Genomic DNA, 18,753 nt, shown 5'->3' on the forward strand with positions numbered 1-18,753 from the left:
TTAAATGGCAAAATTCTGTCATCTCACCAGGGATCAAAACCCCTTCCTTTAGAAAAGGTATCAGGATACTAAACCTCACAGAACTTAAAAGAATGTTATCTACATATAAAGTAAAACTATAAGTTTTACAATGTTCTTCAACTAGGTATCTCCTTTTTGTAAAATAAGTGAACCTATAAAATAAAATACCCAAATATATGGAAAAATCTAGCTCAAATAGCCATCACTAGTACTGTTTACAAAACTCCATCTAAATCATCACATTCCACAGATCAAACAATATACTTAGTAAAATTCAATTTACTTGGCACACATACACCAAAAGTATTAAAAGGTAAACTTATATTACTAACATTCTTCTCTGCTGCAGTTAAACTTCAAAACCTGTGCTTTTTACACAACTTACCTTTTTAACTGGGAGTGTAAATATGAGGTTAAACGTGTAGCTTCTTCTAGTTGCATAAGCAAACAATTTCTCTTTTCCTGTAACAGTATCCTATAATTAAACAGATACATATTAGTATTTTTCTTTATTACAGCAGTACTCAAGAAGTGCTAGGAGCTTTCCAAGTACAGAAAAATGCCATTGCATTGCAGTTTAGAATACAAAAAGAAGTTTCACTGTTTAATGAAAAGTTTTAATTTACACAGCTCATATGCAGCAATGGAAATTCCAGCAAGAACGCAGGAACTGAGACTAGCAGAATTCCCAGACAAGAAAAGTAATTGAGGCACAGTGTAAGAGTCACGATTTCGAAAATACACAACGGCGATTGTCAAAGTCATAAAAAGTCCTAGGTAAAAGCATTAAACTTGACAAGATTTTTCTTCCCTTGCATCAGTGTGATTGTGCCAGTGAAACACAGAAAGCTACTATGACTAGTTGCCTTGGCAGGAAAAAAAAATCCAAATAGCCCTATTATCCAAGGTAATTAATGTTAAATTTCAAAGATAAAAAGAAAAATTTTGGCGAATATTTGTTAAGCAGTTACCATAAAAGTAAGCTTTAAGGTCTAATTCTATTTGATTCACATATGTTTATATATCATTGTATTTAGGAGACAATATAGCATTTTGAATACTAAGCTATGGCAGAAATCTCTCACTGAGACTTATTTTTTGCACATTCTAATAACAAGCAGCTGAATTACTCAGCACCACCGCCCCAACACAAAAGGGAACATATCTATAATGCTGTCAGTCTCAAATGCCTGTACGATATCTTAAATGCTCTACTTTGAGATTATTAAAACTTTGAAGAATACATTCTTCTGATAACACACTTACACTTTTCCTGAATCTAGAATTACAGGCATTCCTGGTGCTTTATTCTTCCAAGCCCAATCACTAAATTCCAACATAAAATCAGGGTAGTAATCTGTTTCGTGTTATATATTTGAACATTTGGAGCAGGGAAGTTATTTCTCCAGCTCTGTGTTCACAAGATGGTTAGAAATAGGGATTCTGATAGACAGTCTGGAGAAAGCTTATCAAACTTATTTAAGATCTGTGCATCAGACCTTCCCCTACTGCAGGCAGCTGCTAGAATTCAACATGTTAATGGTCGGGATAGAAAAATATAAATAAAAAGGGAGCCCTTTCGGATAAAACAAACTGGCAACATTAGTTTCAATAAACTGTGGATGGTTAAGATATGAAAAAATACGTCTTTGTTAACAGTGAAAACATAAATCTCTCAATTTCCTTGGCCTCCAACTCCATTAATTCACATGTTGGCAAGGGACTGCAGCGCAGTGCTCCAGCAACCCCCACCGCCCTCTGGGGAGGTTCCCCTCATTGCAACCACACAGCAGAAGCTGCACACCAAAGTGTGTGCGACATCGAAGATTTTCTCCTCTTTTTTTGTGCCTCACAGACCGGGTTAACCAAGCGGTGCAAGGAAAGCTGCAGCTTTGTAAACTCGGGTGATAAAGGCACTGCATGCAGGGACCTTTGAAGCAGGAACTAACAGAAAAAGACAAAGGGATGCAAGTAACTCCACTGATTCAAATGCTAGCAGGGGAAATATGGGGTATTCACACCATCTACTTCAAAAAATAAATGCAGGAACCTTCCCTCCACAGGCAACAATGCTGTGAGGTGAGCACCTGTGCTGAAGGTGAGGAAGCTAAGGCTGCCTGAAAGCAAACCAACAAAGACCTCTGTCATAAAGATTTCGATCAGCCCCCGTAACGCAGTGCATTTAAAACTCAGTAACAGAACAAAATTGGTCGTCGTTTAAACAGGAAACTTCTTTGTATTTTGTGAATAGGAGAAAGTAGAAATAGAAAAGCAGATCTGGGAACGGTTTTGGTTTTTCCTCAGCCTAAACTAAACAAATAAATTAGGTTTACTAATAGTTAAGCTTTTCTCCAATTTGTTATACAAAAATAGAGTGCCCTCAAACATTATTCTAACTTCTACTCAATTTTTTGCTAGCATTTGAAATATCAAGTATCACACTGGAATGCTAGTTTCCACAGCATGAACTACATGGAAAAATAGCTTGGCCTCCTTGCCAACATAGTATGCACTACCTAACATGAGAGCCCAAAAACAACAAATAAAACTTACTACACTGCAGTGTAAAGTGAACTCCGTTCTCTGTCAGTTTAAGCTGGAAAGCCCGTGTAACAATATTGCAAAAATTGCAGAATACACAACATTGAACTATATGTTGGCTGTGAATTCTCTGTTTTTATTACCTGAATTTACCATCTGAAGTAAGCCTTTTCAAAGGAACCAAAGTTCCCAAAGTTTGTACATAGAAGGCACTTCCAAATCTTTTAAAAAGTTTCTTAATTGTTTAAATATTAACCTTTATATGGATCACGTTAATGCTGGTTCACATAGTTTTCCCTCATGTGTCAAACCTGGCTATTTACCATTAATTCATGCCTCAGTCTGTTTCAGAATGAGAAAGAATAGCAAGAAAAAAAGATATTTTTTCATGCATCAAATAGTTCAGTGGACAAAAGCACTGTCCTGCCATAAAATAAATAAAATAATGAAAATAAGTTAAAAAGGTCACAAAACACTTTTCTATAAATTTTAAAGCTGACATTTCTGGATTATCATCTTCGTATCATTTATGTAAAAGAAGTTTGGGAAACAAGAGCTAGCACTTTCACGTTTTCACTAGAAGTAGTCTATTGTAAAAAGAACATCTTAAGAATTTTTGTCCACTTCCCTGGCTAGAAGAAAAACTAATTTTGAAATAAACACAGTGTTTCTGCTACAGTGTTTCTATTCATTTGTTTGTTCTTACACATAATTTGACATTTAAATCATATTTTCAAGAATGACTCAGTTTACTGGATTGCCAGAATTGGGGTGTGCTCACACTGCAGAGCATGTAAAGTAAAAGGAAAAATTACATGCAAAAGGTGGTATAAAAGTTAATCCTTTAACTTTCCTGTTCCAAGGCAGAAAGCAAATATATGGAAGGATCTTTGTTCTGCTACTTTTTGAAATGACTATCCCTCCACTGCAAAATAACAGAAAAATCCTTCACTACCCAGGTGCTGTTATTCAACTCTCTTATCAGACAACATTGCTCAGACACGTGCATCTGAGGTGACTATTCTGATCTCTTCTTTCACACATTTTAAATGAATGAAAGGAATGTCAGGAGCAAACAGCCCCTTTACTGAAAGCAAATTAGTAACTTTGTTTGTTTATTAAACACAGTGAAATTCCCTGCTTTTCCTTTTGAAGCTACACCTATAGTAGTACAGTACAGAAGCTAAGAAAATGATTCAAGTTCCCAAACCTTTCAGTGGCTCCATGAGCAGAGGTTGCTCGAGCCCGTTGAATTTCATCCTCCAAACGTCTTTTTTCTTCCTCCAAACGTGCAATGTCTTCTGGGGATCGTCTCTGCTGACTGATGAGCTGCAGCTCCTGAAGAAGAGCCTCCTTCTCTTTGATGAGCTGAAGACGGTCCCTGTCCGCTTCAGCCATCCCTGGCCACGATTCATTATCTAGCAAGGCCAGTTGCTGCTGTATATTTGAAACTCTTTAAAAGAGAATAAATATATTTCAAAATGCAGAAGAGACAAAGGTGAAGACAAGTAAGAGGAAAAACATCATAAGGTAACATCAGTGAACATCAGTGACTTTCATTTAAACTTTGAAACAAAAAAAATAGGGGTCTTTGGGAGGCTTTATTTGTCTCTGGGTTTGACGTGTTTTTTGGTTTGTTTATTTTAAACACAAAGAATGGCAAATATTCATAAATGTGTAGCTGTGTGAGAACTACGCTACATTTACCACGTGGACAGTATTTGTCTTCACAGCTTGCTCATTTTATAGAAAAACAATTGATATTTTAGAGCTCCTGAGTTTGCTGCCTGGACAAGATGATGAATCTGAACATCCTTTTATTCCTCATTCTTCCACTATCAGATTTTAATCAGGGATTTGAGAAATGCAGTGAGAGGTTGAAGAAAATGAAGGGGAAATATTTGTCTTTGAAAAGTTCTGTATTATTGTGTCTCACCTCAACAGAGGAGAGTGTCCCAACTGACAACAAAGATTTAAGAACACATAAACTGGCAAGTAAAATAAAAACAGGTCTGGAAAAAAAGATTTACTGGTTGCAAAATACATGTGGCTTCATATGAATCCATCATCAAATCAAGTAGGTAAATATGCTTTTTTTTTTGGTAGTCGTAGTAGGATATATAGCCAAAAGGAGCTTCTATATCTCAATACACTGAACCATTACATTCTTACAACTATTGGTGTTTCGTGATTCCATAGTTGACATTGTGAGAAACCATTCTGCTAAAAAGAAATTTTGAACTTTAAATAAACACTGCACAAACCCCTAAAGCTAGAAATTTCACAAATGTTTCTTTTGGCAAAATCAAGAGTTGTATTAGCATAACAGGGAGAACACTCTGTTACTGTTTGGTTTTTATGCTTGTCTTACAATGATCAATTTAGGCACTTTAGAAGCTTACAGTTAAAATGAAAAGTAAATAAGAGAAAATCTAGCTTTCTGATTTCTGAACATTTGTAAGAAACTAAACTGTACCAAAGTTATGCAACTGTACACCTTAGTTACATCTTCACTTTGCAATGGCAGTGTTCAAAGCTCAGTGCACAATAAAAGATTACTGCCCCCCCCCCAAAAAAAGTGTTTAAAACCAACCATGCAAGTGGGATATGCTCCCATTCTTTGATAAGTTTTTTAAGTAATCATTTTTTCAAAATATCTGATAAAAAAAGAAAATAATAAAGCAAGGTGAAAAGCGCGTAACAAACAAACAGAAGATCCACAGTATGGTAACATCTTCCCAAGGGTAAAAGAAAAGGAACAGACATGACAAAGGTAGACTTTTCCCATCTAAACCCCAAACCTCCAGCATTTTTTTTTTCGTACCGACATCTGGAAAGTATTTGGCCATCTTATTATCACAGGAAGTGAAATAAAGTATCAATATAATTCATTTTGCAATGACTGCATTAATTACAGTTTTCATGTTCATATACGAACAGGGATTTTACTGTGAATTTTGTCAAATAGCTTTCTTTCCCCTTAGTTTTCATTTACAGCATGTAAAGAATTTGGGTATTGAATTTGGGTATTGTGTTACATTATAGTCTAAAGTGTAATACTTTATCAAGCCCTTCAATACCATTTCCTCCTCCTTGCATTAATAACCAACTTCCTGCGAATGGCTAGTGAAAGCACCATTGTGAATCAATACGTATAGTTTACATATTTCATGCCTCAGCTATTGTGCATGAATTCCAGATGCAGTTTCCTGAAGAACACCTCATCCCCTCCATGGGACGTCAGGGCCATCCTCCCTCCCTCTTCTCCTCCACCCAGGCCACAAAAGATTCAGTAAACACTTCTGAACATGTATACAGCTTAATTTTAAAGTGTTTGGTGCCAAACAAAACAAACAGAAACCCAAGGTCTGTTCAACAGAATTATAAAATTCAGGCACGTTTGGGTTATCATAGCTTAGTTAGCGTGAATCAGCTGAACCTTGGCAATGTATTTTAGTGACCGTGTTCACAAGCTCTTACACGGCTCATGGATGAAAGAAGATCAGATGTGTCTGGTGAAGTCTCTGGGTTCAGTTTGGTGAGACAGCTGAAGGAATGACCCTCTCCCAATTGTCCTGCTAGGCATTTTTCTAATGCAGGGGGAGCTGGATAAAGCACTAGCCACTTAAGCAAATAAATGCTAATGCAGGCATCGAGGAAGAACAGAAACACCAGCAGGGAAGATGGGAAGGTAGCAGAAGGAAGGAGGTGATCTGCCCTTGCAATGCCATTTAACCACTGAATCAGCCTGGCTGAGCAGTGCACCACCCTCAATACAGGAGGTTTTAATTTAGACTCTTGTGCTTGCTAAGAGCGCATTACTCCCCTTGTGCATGACATTCCAGTTCAAAGTTTGCCTTTTTCTTCCCCCAATTTCTGTTATGATGACGTTTTGAAAGTAGAAAGTCGTGGTACAGTAACTTAATTATACTGTTATTAAAGGAAAAAGTACTGCTGTGGACTAAGCTTGTGTCACTGAAGAGTTCCAAAATCTGATTAGGTATTTGTTTTGGTTCCTTTGACACTATCAGCATTTCTGCTAGCTCTTCTTGTCTCTATTTTTTCCCCTTTAAGCAAAGAGAAAGCGCTTGAATAACACTACAGAATGCAGGAATCTGCTGGGAGGGGAGCTTCAGCACCAGTAAGCCAGTTTTCTGCAACCTGTATTTCCTGCACTTGCTGCAAGCAAACTGAAGTTCTCGGAACCACCAGTGAAAAACTTTTTTAAAATTTGTCTCCGTGGCTAGAAAACATCCCCAAAGCTTTTACAGTCTCCCTCACCTAAACCTTAGAAAAATATCTGAGGAGATGAGGCATGTTGAATTCTGCTAAAAGCTTAATAAGAAAAATCCCTCCAAGCATGTTCATAATTGCAATATGCGTCTTGCAACACAAGCTTTTCTTCCCAAACATAACAAATGCATACAAGCATAAAAGCATTAAGCACTTTCACTGTGTTTGTCCATGCCAGATTTAATGCCTATACCACACCAGCCATTTTCACTGCTTGTCTTTTACAAAAAGTGGCTCTTTTGTCTTGTTTTAGGCTCAGTACGTATACTCACCTACCTTAAACACCCACTTAAACAAATCAATGAATTGACAGGGACAGAAAAAGAAAAAAAGAAAAAAAAAAAAGAGGGTCCTGTTCAAAGCCTCTGTTTTTCAAAAACGTTTTTCCTTCCTACTGTATATTTTTAAGATACTACCTCTTAAGTCAAATCACTGTATAAGAGTCCTTTTATCTTGGCTTAACGCCAGATATACCAAGGTCCCTACCGATGTACCAATTTAGCGTATTCCTAGAAAAAAAAAACAGTTAATTTTGAACCATCAACATTCCAGGCATTTTGCCCATTCCCATCCTTGCATAACAAGCACCGAGGAGCTTGCATTCCACACTCGAGTAGGTGGTATCAAATGACTGGTTTCCTAGGTAGGCAGCCCGAGTTGCTGTTTATTTCAGGATTTAAAAATTTCTGATGGAAATTAATGTAACAGCTCCTGTTAAGCAGAGAAGCAGGAGGGCACAGATGAGATGACAAAGGTTTAACCTGGTGATCTTAAGTAAGCATTGATGTGAAATGGCCAACTTGCCCTGAAATGGCAATACTGAAATAGCTAGAACGATGCATAGTCTGTGATAACGCAAACATAGCATGAGGGTGGAAAACAGGGCAACCAATAATTTACCACACAACACCCTAACTACACCATGGGGTGGGAGAAGCACACATTTCCAGAACTTAGAGCATATCTGAGTCATTATACTTTTACATAGACTACTCTAGACAATACAGAGCAACACTTTTGTCATTGGAAATAACTGAGATAAACTAAATGATTTTGTTAGCGTCTTGAACCTCTTTTTCCAGACTATCTGAACCCTGCACAAATGAAACTATACTGCTGAGCTCAAGAAAATTTCATTTTAGAAGATTTTATTTATTAAAATATAGCATGAGAAGCAAGCTTCAAGTAAAAATCACTTTTTGCAAGGCAAAACCACCTTATCTGTAGGCATTACATTTAAGACGATGCTTAGACTATTATTCAGATTATTAGCAAGGCAGGTGTCCTGGAGAGAGAAACACTCCAAAAGAATATCAGAGTCCTAATTCATACCCATAAAAGGGACGAACTAAGGGTACCGTACCACCTGGTATTTCGTAACCTACAAGTGTCGGTCTTCCTAGCGTAAACAAGTTCTCTGAACTTTGCTTGAATTTTCAAAGCCGAAAAAGAACAAGAACAACAAAAAAACCAACACTACTCTATATTAGTTGCCTAGAATTCTGGGTGACGTATCAGACAACTCTACAGCTGAAGCCTTTGTTACCCGTGGAATAGGAACACTGAAAATAAACAAAAACAAAACCCAGTTATGTTTTGGAGGAGAACGGTGGCTAAGATTGCACAAATACACAACCGTAAATCAGCCCAGCTTACTCTTTCGCTTACACAGAGCTAGGTCCTGGAACACCAGGAGGCTTAAAGTCAGATCCTAAGCCAGTTCTCTGCCACTTCAGCTAACAGGCAATTTCTACCACATGCAACACCATGAGAAGGTGGTTTCGGGACTGAAGACACACAAAGGGTGTAAGAACTGGGTAATTTCTGGTATTTACAGGCCCTCAAGAGAGTGGATTATAACTTGTACTCAAAGAGGGGAAGGCTAGCGAAAGAGGAAGAAAGAAATGGAAAGAACAAGAAGCTACGGAACTCAGCCAAAAGCTCACAAAATTTCTCCACTGTGTCTACTTTGGCTGTTCCTGCAAGTATGTGCCACTGTGGCTTTGGCGGACAACACGAGTACACTCTGTAGAATATCCAGTCTTTCTGGCAGCCCGCTTCAATAACAAGGAGGTCTTAAATTGGCTTAAGACACTCATGAAACCTTTTGGAGTCCACTGGCATTTTGCAGATAAAATTAGGTATTCACCTTTCATGCAAAGCCTGTTAAAACCAATGGAGGAGAGGAATTAGAATTTCCTCAATTCGCAAGTCAATTGGTATAATGAAAACTTTAAAGATATAAAGGGAGCAGAGCCATGCTCTTGAACTAACCCAAAGAGAAAGACAGCTTTCTGTTTAAAAATTGACAATGGGAGATTTGGGATTAGCTGACGTGCCTGAGCCAGATATTTATGGGATATCAAAGAAATTACTTCATCCCTAAATCCAATTTTCAGATTAGTGTAGCAGAATAAAGCACACAAATCCACTGAATTTCACCAGAAATTAGGCAATTAGATTTTGAAACTTGCCTTCACAAGGTGAATTATAACAGGAAAATACTTGACTCTTTTGTTGTATCCAAACTGGAATGCTGTTATCAAAATCCAACCAATGTGTGTTTTATCAATACAAACACAAACTGCAATGCCACATTTCATGTGCTAGTGCTTTTAAAGGCACAGCTGAAAACTAATTTTGGTAATTAGACAGCAAGTTTGCAGCAAAACGCCTATTCAGTAACTATACTGAAAGAAAGCAACATTCTGAAAGGTAATGTGGAAATACAAAGTTTGGCTGAACAGGAGGCTTTTTCAAGTCTCTGTATGTTTTAAATGACTGAATTGGAAAATAGTAACTTTAAATTCAAAATTATGGTGGGTGTAAAGAAATTTCTTCTTTTGCACCCAAATTAGATAAACGGATGGAAGATGCTTGGATGTTTTAGTTCATTCAAGTCAGTTGTCACCAGACTGGACTAAAAAAAAAACAAAGTAAAAATCACAGTCAATACTGGCATTTGTTATTGGAGGGATCATTCTTCATCTATTGAGTAGTTCACTTTCCAAGGCATGAGGCACTGCAGCGACAGTTCGCAATCATTTGCCAATATACTTCACACAGTCATTACACTGAAGTCTACAACTTAGAGTTATCAAAGAAAAACAATTTTCTTTTGATTTCTTTTTCTATGAAACGGTCTATTCAGAAAAGCGCTCGAGGGGGGACACTTTCCAGTGTGCAAATGCTTTTCATGAAAGGTAGTCTCACTGAAATAGCAACTGAAACTAAAAACGGTATTTATCCAGGCAGCTCGGGGCTGTCTGTTCAAAAAGACCATCCTCCCTCCCGCCTGCTTCTCTGGAGGGTCACACTGACAGATTTGAGAGAAAAAAATACACGGAAATAAGGTAAAGTTTATTTAAAAATAACGGGGAGGGGTAAAGAGAATAGTAAAGAGCAAGAGCTTCTCTGTTCAGCATGACTGGTGAGTTAAAAAGTAGAGTTTACATGAGACTTCCCAGAGACTGGATCAGACCCAGGATAAAGGACGACTTGCCCAGCATTTTGAAGATGTTGGAACCCACAGCTCACAACATCTGAAGATACTCATGGGACAAATTAAATTGCAAATTATCCGACTTCCTTCCAGTGGGAAACTGAAGGGGGAAAAAAAGCTCTGTGAATGTCTTAATTTATGCAAAGACCAAACCACTCAATACTGTTAGAGAGATTTTTGAAAGAGGAAGAAAAAAAATCAGATTATCTCTTTCACAAGGGATGAAAGATATTTGGGGAGTATAAGCCAACTTTTCCACTATCACTGGGCTCATCTCCCGAATTTCTCAAAATGGGTCATTCAGAAGTCCCAACACTGTACTTTCTCGCTACAATACCATACAACGTACTTTTAAATAATAATAAAAAAGTTTTCTTGTCCCTTTATGGCAGCTATTCTGCTGGTATCTAAAGCTGTATTATCTTTTACGACAAAAATACAACCCACCACCCTTGAGTTGGTGGATTTTTTTCTCCCCTTGATTTCCTTTAAGGGAAGAGAGATACTTCTTTCCTTTAGTATCCTTTACAAGTCTTCCCTTAAAACTTGGGAATAAGGCAATTTGCTTGTTGTATTTATTTGCTATATGTTTCTACTCTGTTTGACAAGCAAATAGTCATAATATACTGCTTTACAGTTGTGATATAGTGTAGCATTTTAATTTTCTACTTCGTAGATTTTAATCCATGGCAGCACATTCCGTCACCCACACTGTGCAGTAACAGTAGATATTTCACCAGCCAAGGCAGAATGAGCACAAAGATATTTAGTAGAGACAAAAGCCCTACAGAAATGCCAGCAAGCTAAGGGGAAGGAATGCATGATAAATGAAGAATGCAACCACAGAGATAACTGGTAGGGGCAATGAGCTTTGTGCAGTTCCACTCAAAAGCTGAAAGCTGATTACTTCCGTACAACATACTGGGCAAAATAAGGCTACTATTTTAAAGGAACTAACATGCTTTTGCTAAATAACAGACCATTGTTGGAGCTGCTATCCCAGGACAGCAAAACTACCCTTACAGCAATTACTGTTCTCTATTTGGAAGGTTAGTTACCCAGATTTTCTACACTTAATTAACATCAAAACCCAGATCACTTCTGATGTTCAGAAATACCGCATTCCATGCGTAAACAAATATTCAGCATTTCCAGCTGAGAAGTGTTTCTGCTACTAAAAACAGACACAAAATCAAAACCAAACAAAAAATAACAGAACACATGCAAAAAACCCTCCACTTTATCTTTTCCCTGCACCAACACACAATAGTTTTGAAAAAGACATAGAAAATGTATGTCGGAAAATCTAATTATAAGTATTTAATATAATCTTTACATCACCGATAGCTCTGCTAAACCAAACAGTATAAAATTAAATCCTATCCTTTTTCCTTCATCAACTGTCACGTACCCTAAATTATCACTCAACTATGAAGTACTAAGGGTTAACCTGTGACTAAACAGTACGCTGATGCCTTTTTGTTTTGCCTTTTTTTGCCCCCAGTTATTTAACTTTTATTAGGTAACAGTCACTAGTATTATCCACAGGCAGCATTTTACAATACAGACTTTCATTCCAGTTACAAATGCTGAAGAAATTTAGCTGTGTATTTCTAACGTGCTTGCACCAATTTTTTTTTTCTAAGCCTGTATTGTGTCCAAATGTGGGCAAACTTTCCAAGAAATACAAAATGGCGAATTGCCTATAAAGCTTCCAATCCGTGCCAAGACATATGACAGCATTACGGTTTCCCTCAAAGAAAAAGTCATCATCATATGAAAAAACAGGCAAGAGCACTGGATTTTATTTTTAACCCTTGTTCACAGAGATGTTGAAAACTGGAAAAAGCAGATAAAATTGAAAAGAAAAAAACTAACTTGAAAAAAATAAAAAAACAAGTTTTTCAAAGTCAACTGTAACAGGATCTTCTACATGCCAAACAATTTTAATCACAAAAAGTTCTACCAACACAAATTAAAATAATTATAAATGGTAATTATAAAATTACTATGTTCAAGCTGTCAGCTATACCTAAACTACTGTCCTGAATATATGGAAAATAATTTGAAAGCAGTGAGATTGAAGAAGGGCACACTGGACTACACTGGTAGGTAATAATTTTAAAATAATGCTCAATCAGAGCAGATTATTTTCAAAAAGACATGAAAAAAACTGCAAGACTAACTTTACAGAAGAACTAAATAATTACAATAAGCAACTAGATTGAAGGACTTAATGAAGAATTAATCAACTTCAAGTTAATTTTAAAACGTTTTTGTCATAGATATTTTTCAATCTCCAAATTTATTTTTATGTGCTCTTTTGTTCATCTTTATTTATCTCACAGGATTTTTTTCATTCTTTCTTTACACTTCAGCATATTGAACTTAGAACACAGGTATGCAAAGCTCTGAACATATTGACAGAGCCTGGCAGATAAAAACCCAGTGTAAATTTAAAGACTGTTTATATTGAGGTTTGACAAGAAGGGGGAAAAAAAGGACGTAAAACAGCTCAATTAAACTACTGCAATTTTGTGTTTATACAAGTGTAGTATAGGGCTGACGTTTAGTTTTTATCTGTGCAAACAAATATAATAAACTTATGATAAAGTCTCATGTTTACCTAAGCTTTTATTATCTCTGAAGTACTCAACAGTAAGCATATTAATCTTCCTAAAGACATTTCAGCTAGGAGGCTGGTTCCAGTTCTACTTTGAAAACTCTGACAAGAGTAAAAACATCAAATTTGTCTTTAGTTACCTTTTCTTGGCCTCTTCATATTGCCAGTTCAGTCTTACTTTGTCTACAAGCCTTGTTTTATCATCGAACCCAAACTGTTGCAGAGTTGAAGAGGAAGGATTGGGGAGGAAAGAGAGGGAGACATGAGATTTTTAAAACACTCTCAAAATAAAGGGATAAATTACTGTCCTACTGGCAACTAAAAATTGACAATGTTTTAAGTAATAGCAATCAATATTAATTTTATGCTTTTTAATATAAAACTGGTTTATTGTTAAAAACATGAAAGATAAATGAGCCCTTTCAATAAATTATGATACAGGAAATGACAGGTTAGCAAACAGTATCACTAAGCTTTTCAACTTTTCAATCCTAAAATTTTATAAAGAGTATGCTTTAAGTGAAATATTTTATTACTTAACATAGCTACTTTATGGATAGTTTAATAAGAAATAATTCAGACTAGAGTCCCTGTACTGTGACGTGTTACCCAGCACTTAGATCGTTAGTGTGATTTAAACACTATTACAAAAACATTACCTGGATCCTTGAATCAGTCAATCGTAGAAAACGCATTTGTGTTACAACTCCTACTGTATACAGTCTAGTTTCTACAGCAACTTCTCTTCATCTTAGGGCATCAGTAGCTGCCCTCTCCAGAAGTCTGTGTACAGTCTAATAGTTAAAACCTGAGTCCCTACTTAACTGCTTTGCTGCACATCTAGATTTCCTGCTAGATATCTGCTGCTTTTCCTCTCTTTATCATCACACACGTAAAAATCCACCTCTTCTTTACTCACATTCCACTACTAATAATTCAGAAAAATAATTAACATCATTATGTAATTTTATTTGCCTTACAAAAAAACACCGTACCTGACAAACACAATTTTCAGACTACACTTGGCTCAACTTCAGTGATACTCTATGTGTATTGTGAAGGAAAATGCTGCTATTTTCCTTTAGGTAATTCATTTTGGAATTAATCACATCTACCACCAGTCTGAAAAATGACATGCCAAAGGCACCATCTACCTAGCACACTTAAAGCAAGCCTAGTATTAAATAAGTTTTTAGATGCTTTAAGGAGTAATTTCTTAAAAACACAGATTTCCTCTTGTGTAGAGGTTCTCTAGAGACATCCAACTTGGCAACAAGTCATCAGTAAAAGAAGATAATAGAACAAAAACAGGGTGATAAAAGCCTGTAATTAAAACAGTTGAATAAAAAATTCTAACTGAATGTGTAGTAACATCCAAACAATGGTACTACGAAACTACAAACAGGTTGTCTTCTTGCTCTGTTGTCAATCGCATCCACAGAAGCAAACGTTTTATTGCTTGAGAACAGCTAGGCTGCCATGGTGATAGGGCAGGCCAAAATTTTAGTATTTGGAATATACTTTTTCATTCACACAGAACTATTTCTGAAGACTGCTAATAAGATTCTCTCATATATCCTATATAAAGGCAATATATAGTCTCACATAATTCATGAGTACATATATAACACATATATAGAGATTATACAAATATATATATTATATATAAAGGAATACTAAGTGTGATCAAGTAGATCAGAATTTTTTAGTTTAAGAAAAATACGTCAGGGCTCAAACAAAAACTTCCCTTGTCTTGGAAAAACAAAAGAAACAGAGGCCAACCCTATGTCTGATACCTATGAACAATGACAATCGTAATAAAAACAAGATTAAAAAAAGAAGATAAATACCTCCATCTCTACTACCAGAAAACTAATACCTCACTCTATTGTGCAATCAAGTCTCTACTGCAACTTCAAGCTGGCTAAAGCATTTTCTTCCTTGCTGTGTCATTACAAATGTCGGTAAGGCCAAGAGCTAGTGACACGACCAGAAGGGGTCTGTGGTTGCCTCTGCGTGAGCTGTTACTCAGAGATGAGCCTGCAGTCACCAAAGAGCTCTGCCAGGCTGGCTGTGTTCAGGACTTGACTGTACCTGTCGCCAGCCTATGCCCTATCCCGATGCTCGAGCAGCAGAATGACACAGCCCACCATTCACCTGCTCTGAAAACGACAAGCAAATGCAAATCCTTCGCCACCAATATTTCCTTGGATTTTTTGTTCTGCCACGGCGAGCACGTCTTGGATTAAAACAGGAAGTAACAAAGTATCACTACAGTACAAAAGCAGCTTATTTTCTAAAGCAAATGTCTCACGTAGGAATACATACCTCTCCAGTGATGTCAGTCTGAGAACAAGCATCGCAGTGTTGTTGAGGTAAACAGGAATCGCTGAGCGAACTAGAATTGTGCTGGAGATCCTGCAGGGAGTCTGTAATACAACAGCTATTCCTGAATCCATCGGTTAGCTTGGCCAGGCTCTACAAGAGAGGAGATGAAACAAACAAACAAACAAAAGTAACTGATTTTGATAATTCTTTTATTGATTGAAAAAGAAAAATAGGTAGATTGCCTAGAAAGAGCCATTTACAGGAACTAAAATTTATCATACTGTCCACTAATCTGAAGCACCTTTGCTTTGAAATAAACACCTGCTTTTAAAAGATACGCTTAGATCTTTTTTAAAAATCTGATGTTTACAATTTATTTTAGGTCTATGAAGGTTTTAACTTTTGCATGGCTTACAGTTCTTTGAATCTAGCAACTGTCAGCTTCCAGGTTCATTGATAGGAAAAACAAATGGGATTCACCTGCCCTTTTGCCATCTTCTGCCCAGGTTACATTCCTTAGCCACTACTGCCATCACATCCAACTTGATGAATACCTTGTATTGACTGTTTTTACGACAGCTGATTTCACCCCGGTGCTCCCTTACTCAAGGTTCACATAGTTAGAGATATTTTACACTTTGGGTTAAGCAAGCGACATCTCTGAAATGTCTAGACAATGACACAAACTGTGAGGGTAAAGCAGAGATCTCAAACAGTCTTTAAGGCAAAAGGGTAATAAGACAATCACACAAAATAACAAGAGCTTGTTTGGCTGTCAGAGCTTTGTTGACAGGCTCTTAGAATTCCTTTAATAAAAAGATACACTTGCTAATGCCACTTATTTTCTGATTGTGCATTCTCTGTTTTTCAAAAGTTACTGATAATGTACTGTTAATGGCAAAACCACTATTCAGGCTGTCATTTATGACTAAGAACCTATACATTTTGCATCGAAAGAACAATAAAAAATGCATAAAAATAAATCTATTCTGCCCCTCTCCCCACTATAGGGGAAGGAAACAAACAAATTATATTAAAAATTCCTCAAAATTTTGAAAAACTGTATCTGTTCATAGATGATAAAGCTGTCTGATTGTAAAAATGCCCAGGAAAAAAAATAATCAAATCTGCTTACTCCATTGTCCAAACTACAGAATCAGAGACTAAGCAGAGGCACCGCAATGCACCACACTGGCCCTCTGGAATCCCGGTGTCTCTGACAACTGATGATTTGCAACGAGCCCCAGTTATGGTGCATATCCAATTACCAGGATGGTTTTCAGTCTTCAAAGAGCAGTTTAAAAAGGATACCCTGGATAACACAGCAACGCTTCCTTTTCCTACAATGAATCCAACTGACGGAGTCAGGAAGATTAGCCTGTGTAACAGCAACTGGCTGCTGCTCACAGGAGCTGCAAGACCACCTTGAAGACAAAGGCATCTGATCTGGGAGCCCAGGAAGCATCCTTAGGAATTGCACCATGCCTGAAACCAGACAGCAAAAGCAGCTTTTTCTGGTGGCTTCCATTCCCCATTCATATTCCATCCCTTCGTTCTCTTTATATACCAGTCCCTCCCTCATGCCTGCCTCCACTAGAGAGGAAAAAGAGGGAAAATACCCATCCTGGTAGATGAAGAAGGAGGGGATGGGCTCCCTAGGCACAAGAGCGAGGGGACTACGCTCCTCCCTGATGATCCCTGAACTCACACGGTGCCTTCTTCCTGCTGGGGAACAACAAGGAGAGCAGCAGGTACGTGACGCATCAGGCAGCGTGTATCGCTCCTTCTTCAGTCTTGATCGACCAGTGCTACAGAGTCTGAGCAGGGCTGGGAGTTTGTGCTCAGCACTGGCTAGGACTGAGGGGAGTGCAGAGTGATACCAGACACGCTGGTAGTGGGACAAGGCTACACCTACTTGCCTCCAGAAGCTCAGCTTGTCTTGGGCTCCCAAAAGAAGCCAATTCTTCTGCTACCTCCCAACTGAACTGTGCTACCTTAGCTTGAAGGACAAATAAAACAGTTTGTTCTCCATCCTGAGAAACCAAAATTCAGTTTCGAGCTTTGCTGCTGAGAAATCCCTAGCCAGTGTCCCTTTATCTCGGAAGACTTGCTGCAAGATGAACTGCTCTACAAAGCAGAAGGAAGAAAATCAGAGTGTCTGCCATTTTAAGACAAGTAAAAATTGGCGTCCCATCCAACGTTCCTCTTCAAAACCCACTGGCAATCCCCCATTCCTGGCAACCTCCTGCTGTATAACAGCATCAAGATGGATCCCTAACAGATTTATAAGATGGAAATAATCATTACAAATTGTAGCTACACAAACATCAAATGTCTAAGATATCCTTTCCCCAGTAAAGCAAAGCCAACCTCATGAACACTGGGGATTCAGAAAGCCTGAAGTTTCTCCCAAACAAACCATGTCCCCTCTGGCACCTTTGGCTAACTTGCATTATGTTACAGACATATTTATCATGTTACCAGCACCAAAGGTCCTGATTCCAGAACTTAAATCTAAGTTTTTGCCCACGTTTCAGCTACTTCATGCACTACCGCTGTGCTCCGATCCCCACTAGCCTCTCCCTAGCACGTAGTGAAAGACTGCCTGGATGCTGGCCAGGTTTCCTATCTGGGCATTTGCTGAACCCTGGATACTACTTAAAAATGAGGCAGGTGGCAATCATCCTAACTTACATCTAACCTACATGCACAGGTGACTGCTCTAGGGTAAGCATAGAAGTCCTTTGAGTCCTTCTAGGTGGAAGAGTGAAATCACACCCTCCAGCAATCATAACACAGAGAATTACAAACTGCATTAGCAGTCTTTTAGGATAGAAACAATTTACATCAACTGCTAGATCATCCCCAGCTATATGGGAGAACCTCTCTTTCATCCAGGGTTTAAGGATTGTTTATGGCAATCCTGGAGAAACTGCCAGACCAGCCTAGCATATGGATGTGGAGTTGCAGGCACACCGAAGCCTACCCAAAAAGAGAGAAATGGGCACTGTCATTTCATCATCCATCTCCTGCTACCTAATTTGGGAGCTCTCTGCCACAAAAGTTCAGTGCAGTTCCTATCTAAACTGTTTAGCCTATTTAAAATAATTTAAAAAAAAAAAAAAAAAAAAAGCAAACTCCAAGGCTTCCAAGGAGAGAATATTTTTAAAGGATATGCACATGCTAGAACAGAAACTAAAGCACAAAGGGTATTGGGGAGAGGGACAAGATACACACACACATATTTGGGAACTTAAGCACGTACCTTGCTTACTCCATCTTATATAAAAAGTTTGTCTACTTTTTTGGAGCTGTGAGACTGCACATTTGACGTTATTTGTAACCACAACACCCAGTTTAAATCTGACCACCTTCTCCTTCCCCTGTCAGCCTTCTCTCCCACACAACTCAATCCAATTATCATATTTTTACGACAGCTACAATT

At 37.8% G+C, this 18,753-nt stretch overlaps 1 protein-coding gene across 3 annotated transcripts in view; it reads right to left on the reverse strand.

Moving 5' to 3' along the window:
• Positions 1-18,753, reverse strand: part of WWC3 (WWC family member 3) — a 100,578-nt gene that overhangs the window by 25,155 nt on the left and 56,670 nt on the right. For all 3 annotated transcript variants that reach the window (XM_080551816.1, XM_080551817.1, XM_080551818.1), the window contains exons 7-10: positions 15,309-15,458; positions 13,121-13,194; positions 3,773-4,015; positions 407-496 (exon numbers count right to left, since the gene is read on the reverse strand). In XM_080551816.1, the coding sequence (XP_080407942.1) occupies positions 407-496; positions 3,773-4,015; positions 13,121-13,194; positions 15,309-15,458 (557 nt within the window). The remainder of the gene's footprint in view (positions 1-406; positions 497-3,772; positions 4,016-13,120; positions 13,195-15,308; positions 15,459-18,753) is intronic.

Source organism: Anser brachyrhynchus (assembly GCF_964034855.1).
Source record: "Anser brachyrhynchus genome assembly, chromosome: 1".
NCBI classification, from domain to species: domain Eukaryota; kingdom Metazoa; phylum Chordata; class Aves; order Anseriformes; family Anatidae; genus Anser; species Anser brachyrhynchus.